The sequence below is a fragment of the Rutidosis leptorrhynchoides genome, chromosome 1, assembly GCF_046630445.1.
Source record: "Rutidosis leptorrhynchoides isolate AG116_Rl617_1_P2 chromosome 1, CSIRO_AGI_Rlap_v1, whole genome shotgun sequence".
NCBI classification, from domain to species: domain Eukaryota; kingdom Viridiplantae; phylum Streptophyta; class Magnoliopsida; order Asterales; family Asteraceae; genus Rutidosis; species Rutidosis leptorrhynchoides.
Window position 1 is genome coordinate 688,300,433 of NC_092333.1, and position 11,789 is coordinate 688,312,221.

The following is an 11,789-nucleotide window of genomic DNA, read 5'->3' on the forward strand; positions in this document are numbered from 1 at the left end:
ACTACCGAGAATTGACGACTTATTTGATCAACTCCAGGGATCATGTGTTTATTCGAAAATCGACCTAAGATCGGGCTATCATCAACTACGTGTCAAAGAAGAGGACATTCCGAAAACTGCTTTTCGGACACGTTATGGTCATTACGAATTTTTGGTCATGCCATTTGGATTGACGAATGCGCCAGCTGTATTCATGGACCTCATGAATCGAGTTTGTAGTCCATATTTAGATAAGTTTGTTATCGTTTTCATTGATGACATTCTTATCTATTCCAAGAGTGAGCAAGAGCATGAGCAGCATTTAAGGTTGATATTAGAGTTGTTGAGAAAAGAACAGCTATACGCTAAATTTTCTAAGTGTGCTTTCTGGTTGAAAGAAGTGCAATTTCTTGGCCACGTTGTTAGTAGCAAAGGAATTAAGGTTGATCCAGCAAAAATTGAAGCCATTGAAAAATGGGAGACTCCTAAAACACCAATGCAGATACGCCAATTTTTGGGTTTAGCCGGTTATTATAGAAGGTTTATTCAAGATTTTTCCCGAATAGCTAAGCCGTTGACAGCATTAACGCAAAAAGGGAAGAAATACGAATGGACCTCGGAGCAGGAGAACGCATTTCAATTACTGAAGAAGAAGTTAACTACGGCGCCTATTTTATCGTTACCTGAAGGGAACGATGATTTTGAAATATATTGTGACGCTTCGCGACAAGGTTTTGGTTGTGTTCTTATGCAACGAAAGAAAGTTATTGCATACGCATCTCGACAATTAAAGATTCACGAGCGGAATTATACGACGCATGATCTAGAACTGGGAGCAGTCGTGTTTGCATTGAAGATATGGAGACACTACTTGTATGGAGTTAAATGCACTGTGTTTACTGATCATAAAAGCCTTCAACATATTTTCGATCAAAAACAGCTGAACATGAGGCAACGTAGGTGGGTCGAGCTGATAAACGACTATGATTGTGAAATTCGTTATCATCCCGGGAAGGCGAACGTGGTGGCCGATGCTCTAAGCAGAAAGGAACGAGAACCAATTCGAGTACGAGCGATGAACATAAAAATTCGCATGAATCTCAACTCACAAATCAAAGAAGTTCAACGAGAAGCACTTACTAAAGAAAACATAAGAAATGAAATAATGAAGAAGTATGAGAAGCAACTCGTTATGCGGGAAGATGGAATTAGATATTTTGCAAATCGTATTTGGGTACCGAAGTTGGGTGTATTAAGGAAGTTGATATTAAATGAGGCACATAAGACAAGATACTCGATACATCCTGGAGTTGGAAAGATGTACCAAGATCTTAAGACACATTATTGGTGGCCTAATTTAAAGACAGACGTTGCAACATATGTTGGGGAATGTTTAACTTGTTCCAAAGTCAAAGCTGAACACCAGAAGCCGTCAGGGTTACTTCAACAACCAGAAATCCCAGAATGGAAATGGGATGGTATTACCATGGATTTCATCACGAAGTTACCAAAGACTGCCTGGGGACACGACACCATTTGGGTGATTGTTGATCGTCTCACCAAGTCTGCACACTTCTTGCCTATAAAGGAAACGGATAGAATGGAGAAACTATTACGATTGTATATAAAGGAAGTTGTTTCAAGGCATGGAATACCTATTTCCATTATATCCGATCGTGATAGTAGATTTACATCAAAGTTCTGGCAATCACTACAGGAGGCCCTAGGAACTCGTTTGGATATGAGTACCGCGTATCATCCGCAAACCGACGGGCAGAGTGAAAGAACGATTCAGACTCTTGAAGACATGCTCAGGGCATGTGTGATCGATTTTGGAAACGGATGGGATAAATATCTACCATTAGCAGAATTCTCGTATAATAATAGTTATCATGCGAGCATTAAAGCTGCGCCATTCGAAGCATTGTACGGAAGGAAGTGTAGATCTCCTATTTGTTGGAATGAAGTAGGAGATCGACAATTAACTGGTCCCGAGATCATACACGAAACGACTGAGAAGATAGTACAAATCAAGGAGAGATTGAAAACAGCCCGTAGTCGCCAAAAGAGCTACGCCGATGTTCGAAGGAAACCATTAGAGTTTCAGATCGGTGACATGGTTATGTTAAAGGTGTCACCTTGGAAAGGTGTAATACGTTTTGGAAAAAGGGGTAAACTAAACCCAAGGTATGTAGGCCCGTTCAAGATCATCGAACGCATTGGACCGGTAGCTTATCGACTCGAGTTACCGCAACAACTCGCCGGAGTACATAATACCTTTCACGTCTCAAACCTTAAGAAGTATCTTGCAAAGGAAGACCTCACCATTCCTCTTGAAGAAATCCATGTCGACGAGAAACTACAATTCATCGAAAAACCAATCGAAATCATGGATCGTGAAGTTAAACGGCTCAAGCAGAGCAACATACCGATCGTTAAGGTTCGTTGGAATGCTCGAAGGGGTCCCGAGTTTACTTGGGAACGAGAGGATCAAATGAAACAAAAATATCCACACTTGTTTTCCGATGACGCAAAATAGGTACAATTTTAAAATTTCGGGACGAAATTTATTTAACGGGTAGGTACTGTAATGACCCGCACTTTTTCGATCGTTCTATACTTATAAGATTAATATTTATATAAATTAAACCTTACCAACATGATAAGCAATCCAAATTGTTAAGATTTATGTTTTTGAAAAGAGTTTTACACAACGTTTGACCGTCTAGTTTGACCGATGATATTACGAACTATACAATATATGATAATTATACATACATATTTAACATGATCTAAGGATGTTTTAATATCTCATTTTGTATTAATAACAAAAAGTCATAAGTATATTTTGAAACTACTAACTTAAGTTTTCAAAACAATAACCATACGTAACGTTATTTGACATAAATACTGATGATTTATAATGTTTATACATATATCGTATAAGTAATGTATTTAATCATTTTTAAAGGGCTTTTATACATAAAACAATATAAGTATATTTACAAAAGATAGTTATATTTGAATTCTCGTTCCGTTTCCTCAATAATCCTATACGTATATCTAGGGTACTATACACAGCTTCTAGAAGTATTTACTATTGGTATATACCAATAGAAATCTTCAATTATTGGAATAATATGTCATTCATGACATAATAAATTTTAACTTATCTTAGATATTTTCACTAAAAACCAAATTTTCAAGCCTATAAATAAGCACCATTTCTAACTCATTTTTACACATTCATTTTCCAAATTTTACTTCCAATTTTCACACACACTTACAAGAACTCTCTCAACTTTTATTTTACTACTTCTTTCCAGCAACTTTACATTTTAAACTTGAGGTAAAAACTCTACTTCAACTCTTTTTCAATTCATATATTTATAGCTATATATATAAGAGTTTATAAACTAGAACATAGTTTGAATGATTTCAAACTTGTTCGCAAACTAAATAGATCCTTCTAACTTAACTTTTAAAATACTTCAAGACCTGTAATATAACTTAAAAATATGCTAATTTAACAAGGTATAACTTGGTTTTTCAAAGAACACCTTAAAAACTGTTTTTATGACGTCGGAGTGCAGCCGGGGGCTGTTTTGGGTTGGATAATTAAAAACCATCTTAAACTTTGAATTGGAGGTTTATTTTCTGGAAAAATGATTTTTACTATGAATATGATAACACATAAAAATTTCATGATTTAACTCAAAGTATAAGTATTTTTAGAAAAATAATCATTTAAGGTTGTTTACATGATGGAAAATGATTAACTTCATAAGTTTCACTAAAGTTTGACCTATGACCTGTGATTTTGAATACAAACTAAGGTATTTACAGTTCATAGTCTTAAAGAGGGACTCGATCCAAGGAAGTGGCAAGTTGAATCAACGAAAACGGAGTTGTAACGAAGAAACTATGACCAAAACGAGATCGGATATCTAAGACTAGTTTGGCTACGAAAATAATTGGAGAAAATTAAATAAATCACATCTTTTTAAAATAACATGATATTTTATATATATGTACTCATAATTTAATTTTATATGGTTCAGGATCACCCGTAAACAATACGAGAAGATTAATCATAAGATCCCATGATTGTACGCAACACGTCATTTGACAACACCGGTACTTTATGTACGCAACACGTCATTTGACAACACCGGTACCATGGGTCAAGATTAATCTCGACCAATACATATACGATGGGGGTTTTTATTTATTTCATTGGGGGTTTATTAAACACCTAAAAATGAACCATTAAAATTGAATTACTAACATCGGACTGCTAACTACGGACTAAGAAATTATTAAAACTATTAAAAGTATAAAAAGTATATATATGTGACGATTGTTTAAAATAGAAATATATTGATAAACTATATATGGATAGGTTCGTGATATCAATCGGAGACCAAGTCGAAATTACATATCTTCAAGACGAAAGTGAGTATATAGTCCCACTTTTAAACTCTAAATATTTCGGGATGAGAATACATGTATTTTATGTTTTACGTTATGGACACAAGTAACTGAAAAATATATTCTACGTTGAGTTGTACCACTGGCATACTTCCCTGTAGCTTGGTAACTAATATTTACAGCGGTATTGTAAACGCGAATCCTGTTGATAGATCTATCGGGCCTGACAACCCCAACCGGACTGGACGACCAGTATTCAACGGTTGCACAGTACTTCGTTTCGTGACTACACTTGGTACGGTGTAGTAAGATTTCATAATAAAGGGAATATGCGACGTGATTAAATGTTAAGTATGGTTACCAAGTGCTCAACCACTTAGAATATTTTTATTAAACTGTTTATATATGAAATCTTGTGGTCTATATATATATTGCTGCCGGCACTAAACCTATATCTCACCAACTTTATGTTGACGTTTTAAAACATGTCTATTCTCAGGTGATTACTAAAGCTTCCGCTGCATTATGTTGAATTTGAGCAGGATCTTGCGTACGCATATTTGTGTCAAAAATAAAACTGCATACCCAAGGATTTGTGTTGTAAAATATGCTCGAAATCATGTTGTTATCATTATATGTAAAGTTTGTAAGTCGAAGATTATCGCTAAACGATAATCATCTTTTTATTGTCTAAAGCTTGTAACAAAAATAATGGTTATGGTTTGTAATGTATAATATATGCAGTTTCTCTTTTAAAAATGTCGCATATAGAGGTCAATACCTCGCAATGAAATCATACGTTATCTAACACGTTCTTATGGTTAAGGACGGGTTATGACAGGTGTAATCCCGTCTGAATATATCGGCTTGTACCTCTGAAAGGGTTCGCCGGATATAGGTGGAGGGTACATCGTGTACCCCGCCTGAATAGCCGCCTCCGTAGTCATAACCGGTGTTTGTTGACTACCAGACGGTGCGTTTTGAATATCTGTTTGGGTATGTTCCGATGATTCCTCGGAAGTCATGACACTGTTAAAGAAAAAATTCAAAAATTTTGTAAATAACGAGTCATACAATTCAAAACCTTAAAAGAAAAAGCAATTAAACAGTCTTGAATTAATTCGACTCTCAATGAAAGCACCACTTGATCATGCATATTTTTACCATAGGGTTTAATATGCATGCTCAATACGTAGAGGGGTTTAAGGATCTTAGAACGTGGCTCTCCGGTCCGGCTACCGTGAATAACCCTGGCCGACATGATGATGTCGGCGGGGTGGCCAAGTGATTAAGTCCACCTCCGATAACGGTCGTCGATCAAGAGGCCCCAAATAAGGTCGTAGGTACTAGCTTACGAAAGACTAACCTGTTAACCTTGAAAAGATGCTGAATGATGCTTTTTTACGTAATGTGTATCGTAGGTGATGGTTACGTAATATGCTGTGTCCGGTGAATGATGATTAGGGTTTGTATTTATAGGCAAACCCTAATTCTAGAACCGTCCCAGATCATGATAACCTCATCCATAACTGACTCCCCCGAATCACGGATATAATTATGGAAAAGATATTTACTTGACAGCTAAGCAACCGCCGTACCGGGAACAAAGGCATTCGCACGCCGCATAACGCACACAAGAACACGCATACGCACAATAGTGATTTTCCGCATACATATGTGGTGCGCCTGCGGGTTGCGGTATCATTAATGAAGATTGTATTTCTAAACACAAATTGTTCCCTTTTTATCCTTTTTTTCCTAGGCAAAAAACAGAGTAACATAAATAACAATTTTTCACAAAAATTGTGAAAAGATGAGAGATATAAAATGGGAGCAACATGGGTTAATAGATTCATTTACTACTAGCACTAAAACCTTAAAACACATTAAAATCCAATACAAAGCAAAATGCCTAACTTTATAACTTTATCTAGTAAAACACAAACACATGCATACTTAACATTTATAGAACCATAAGATATCCAGAGCATCATCTTCGAATACCATCATTCACAGTAGAAACCATGGCTGTGCAATCCCAACATAATATTGATGACTCTCACATTCCACTTACCATTAAAACACCTTAAGTTTATAAATTTCACCACTCCCCGGCCCAACACAAATAACACCCGTTGAACACCACTTCATTTCTAGCGATCTAAAACGCCCAATACATAGCTGGCCCGATTAAGCTCCAAACTTTCGATGCCATTACCCCCCGCTCGTTACATTTCACCAAAGAGAAACCCAATATAGACGAGGGCATGACGCCCATTAATCCACTCGAATATGAGCCCACTTCAGGGAATATTTTTCGTCCGTTTCTTTACTCCCTAAAATTTCAAATCTTTTTCCTTCCTCAAATCATCAATTCAAACAAAACCAGTCTCCGTTTCTCATTCAACAGAATTTAATCTCAAGATGCAATGCTTTTCACGATCTAAGTTCTGAGATTTGCAGTGACACATCCAAATCCCTCTCCTGTAAACAACAAAGCCCTTGAAATCCAAATCCTACTTAAGAAAATCACCCCACAGATACCCATAAACGAAATTGAACAGTCGCTTACTCGATTAATACGGTCGCTAAATGAATATTTAGTGCTTAATATGATTCGTCGACATCGTTCTGATTGGACATCAGCTTATGTATTCTTTAACTGGGTGTGTAAAACACGTGTTTATTCACCTGGAACTGGTTCTTTCAATGAAATGCTTGATATTTTAGGCCGAATGAAACGTTTTAATGAAGTGCCCCAACTGCTCGATGAAATGCCTAACAGAAGTAAAAGTTTGATTAATGAAGGAACTTATGGCATTGTAGTGAACAGATATGCGGCCGCTCATAAGATAGAGGAAACCACTGAGATTTTTTACAAGAGGAAACAGTTTGGTCATGAGCTAGATTTAATAGCCTTTCAGACGCTTTTGTTATCGTTATGTCGTTACAAGCATGTTGAGGCTGCAGAGTTTTTATTCCACTCGAAAAAGAATGAGTTTCGACATAACATACAGACTATGAACATCATTCTTAACGGGTGGTGTGTTTTTGGTTAGTTTACGTAAAGCGAAAAGGTTTTGGAATGATATTATCACATCTATATATAAACCAGATGTGGCTATATGTAACTGCATTATCGATGGGTTGTGTTTCAAGAAACGAATCCCACAGGCGTTTGATGTATTTAAAGAAATGAACGAGCGAGATTGTAGTCCAGATGTGGCTACTTATAATTCTCTTATTAAGCACTTATGCAAGATTCGAAGAATGGAAAAAGTGAACGAGCTTTTGAGTTTTGAATGAGATGATACGAAAAGGAGGTGATTGTTCACCGAATGCGAGGACTTGTGGTTACTTGTTGAACGTTGCCAAAAATGGGGAAGAAGTTGATAGAATTTTAAAGAGTATGGAGAAAAGTGGTTGTGAGATGATGGGGGATAGTTATAATTTGCTATTTAGGCTTTTCATGGGGTGGGATGATGAAGAAAAGGTGAAATCGACATGGTGTAAAATGGAGAACAATGGGTTGGGACTGGATCAGAGGTCGTATACAATAATGGTGCATGGTCTTTATGATAAGGGGTGGTTAGAGGAAGCGCTGCCGTACTATAACACGATGATATCGAAGGGAATGGTTTCGGAGCCAAGAACTAAATTATTAGTTGATGCTATTAACATCAAGTTGAAAATCAGAGATCACAAAAGTGTCCAAAAACTTTAGCTTAAAGTAATGCTTATTTTTATTAACATGAGTAACTATTACGGAGTAGTACATTAGTATCCGTCTTGTGATTTCCGGCTTTATAGAAACTGCATGATCATTCGCAATCATTTTGTCGCCGAGAAGACGATTGAAGGCGAAAACCATTGACAATCTGACAAAGCCGTAATCTTAATCTGGCCCTAAAGCTACTTGTAACTATAGTTAACCGCCTCAAACACCACACACAAATTAGTGAGAACGCTTGCTGTCAGCGATTCACATTTTCATGTTATTTTATTTTTATAAGGCAAACTCACACACACTACACAAATAACTCCACGAATATATACATTATTTTTGTCCACATCGAGACTCGAACTCACAAACTCAAGGTTGGAAAAGACAACTCGATAACAATAGGCCAAAAGCCCTTTAATGATGTTCAGAATTCCATAACTTTAATCATTAAGACATGTTATTTTCGTTAAGTCGCAAACAAAAACCACACAACTTACTCAATTTTAAGTCCATTAAATCGTAAACAAACAGGACTTAACACAGACTAATGGAAAAGGATTAAGAATTAAGAAAACAAAATCGTTAAAAAAAACTAATATTGAATGTCTTTTTTCCCTTCTGAAAACTCTTATATTTTAGTCACGCCGATGAACATGCAGACTGCCTTGTACACTCATTTTATGTCATGCAAATTGACGCATAGATTTAGTTTATGCCTCGGGGTATGTTCCACGTAGAAAGCAAGCAGTTGCATTCCAACAGCTCAATGCGTGTCGCGCAGACAACTTATCATGCATGACACATACACTCCTTTGAACTCTACGAGACCAAATTATTCAACTGCATCTATACTGTAGTGAGTAACTGAAAGAGTTACTTGATTGTCATTTTGATGACGCGATGTCAATAACGATTCTTGGTTAACGGTTTGACTATCATTTAGGTAAGTTAAATCGTACAGGTGAAGTATGATAACTAAATAGGAAAGCTATAAAGAAATGTCGTTTTGGTATGCTCGGATACACAACTTGCGCCCATGTTTCCACATCTGGTGTATTTTTAACAAGAAAACTTAAATCATTTAATCAAGCAGAGCACACAATTTTATATATCGTCTCATCTATAAATAAAACTCATCACTGTTATGGACAACGATGTTTTCCCACGTCTATTTGTCACTTTACGTATCAATAAAATCATGTAGGTGAAGTGCGTTAGCCAATGGCTTGGGTGTTGGGAAATTACGGCCTCACTAATTCCCACCACCCAGCCCAAATACACAACACAAGATTTAACGTGGAAACTCCAAAACAGGAGAAAAACCACCGGCCCCTATAGAGAGAAATACACTATATCACAAATTGTTACAATGATATAGACGACTCTCTTAAGCCAACTACACTCTCCAAAATATTTAACTAATACAACTCTCAAACAAGGGTAAGAAAGAAAGAAATAATCAAATACTTAAAGTGTATTGATTGGTGCGATTTGGAATGAAGACTTAGCCCCTCTTATATAACCAAGTCACTCACCCCTCACATCTTCCTCCCACCAATGTGGGATAAACATATCTTCTACTAGCCAAAATAAACCAACAAATCTCCACCTTTTGGATAGAAGAAGATAACCATGCTTCCACATTGCAAGGATAACCGATGTAGACGCTTCCTCGACGACAACTTCAAAATCCTCATCTTCATGCCGTTGACATTATCTCCCAAGAGACAAAACTTTCATCTTCATCGAACATTGTCTAAACCGACAATCATTGTCATCACAGACAATCATAACTCTTAACAAGAATTATCATACTCCACCATTAAGAGTATAGCACTTAGAATATCACATTCCAAGCATTTCACCTCGGCACATGTTGTTGAACAACCAGCTGAAACTTTATGGTGCAACTTCCTTGTTTGGCTTTCCCGAAAGTCCCATCAGCTACAACATCAGTTTCCACCACACAGCCTGCATCAACGCCAAACCAATGCCCATGTGTAATTGTGGAACCGCTAACGAACATCCCTTTCCACGGTGGCGCGGACACACCATGAGGATGACGTGACTTCAGAGGAATTCGTCACTCTCCGTAACAACGGAGACAATGTTAGCGTCTTTGGAGCCATTTGCCGGATTAGCTCCACCGGGACAATTAACCCTTACATGTCCAGTCTTCCCGCACTTCCAGCATGTCAGATTCTTTCTAGAGTTTCTCTTCTGCCTATCCGAACACAACACTATCGTATCTCCTGATGACGAGACCCCGTTACCTTCCAGTCTTTTCTCCTCGGATAGGAGCTTGCTAGTAACGTCTTCAAACTTCAGAGTTTTCTTCCCATACATCAAAATAGGTTTCATGTGTTCATAAGACGATGATAAAGATAATATCAACCTCAAAGCTTTATCTTCATCATCCGTTTTAACTCCAATAGCCTCCAGTTCTGAAACAATACCGTTAAGAATACTTAGATGATCTGAAATCTTTGAACCCCCATCCATACGCAGAGTATGAAATTGTTCTTTAAGACACAACCGATTTGAGATGCCCTTGCCCTGGTACAATTGCTCTAGTTTAACCCAAAGCTCCTTTGCCGTTGATAACCCGTGCACATTTGCAAGCACGTTCTTTGCAAGACACAAACGAATCGCACTTGCTGCCCTCAAATCCATATCATCCCATTCTTCTTCATCGAACTTACTGCTAGAATCACTGCCAGGAACAAGGGTGAGTTTACCCTTCAAAGCCTTGTGTAAACCGGACTGAATCAACACATCCTTGACTTGAACCTGCCATAAGCCAAAATTGATCATCCCATCAAATTTCTCTACATCAAACCTCATTGGACTGAACTTCGACATCGTATCCGTATCCTATAGACAACAACTTTCTCTGATTTTGCTCACGTTTCGAATAGCCAAAAGATGTAGCAGGTAGCCAGGACCCTTTAAATCGGAAATCCACAACTAGGCCACTAACAAATCCAACTATTACTACGAATCAGAAAAAATATTGTCTAACCAGATACCCTATACAATCAATAGAACTCGTTTCTGATGTGGACGATCCACTCACGTGGCAACCACAGAGCATACTCCGACTCCTATAACCGAGACCCCCGTCAAACCTGACGCTCTGATACCAGTTGTTGGGAAATTACGGCCTCACTAATTCCCACCACCCAGCCCAACAATAATAGTAAAGAAATAAGAACAATACACAACACAAGATTTAACGTGGAAACTCCAAAACAGGAGAAAAACCACCGGCCCCCATAGAGAGAAATACACTATATCACAAATTGTTACAATGATATAGACGACTCTCTTAAGCCAACTACACTCTCCAAAATATTTAACTAATACAACTCTCAAACAAGGGTAAGAAAGAAAGAAATAATCAAATACTTAAAGTGTATTGATTGGTGCGATTTGGAATGAAGACTTAGCCCCTCTTATATAACCAAGTCACTCACCCCTCACATCTTCCTCCCACCAATGTGGGATAAACATATCTTCTACTAGCCAAAATAAACCAACATTGGGAACATAGATAACGTTCATTTATCAAAACTTTAGATAAATATAGCATATTAACTTTGGAAATAGCATATTAACTTTGGAAATCCACATAAAAAGGCTAGAAAACTACATG

The 11,789-nt window shown here is 37.3% G+C and overlaps 1 protein-coding gene across 1 annotated transcript in view; it reads left to right on the plus strand.

The window, feature by feature from the left end:
* LOC139852489 (putative pentatricopeptide repeat-containing protein At3g15200) overlaps window positions 1–8,134 on the plus strand; it is a 47,719-nt gene extending 39,585 nt beyond the window's left edge. Inside the window, 3 exon segments of the mRNA XM_071841792.1 lie at window positions 6,874–7,466; window positions 7,468–7,701; window positions 7,703–8,134. Coding sequence (XP_071697893.1) covers window positions 6,874–7,466; window positions 7,468–7,701; window positions 7,703–8,134 — 1,259 coding nt within the window.
* The last annotated feature ends 3,655 nt before the right edge of the window (window positions 8,135–11,789 follow it).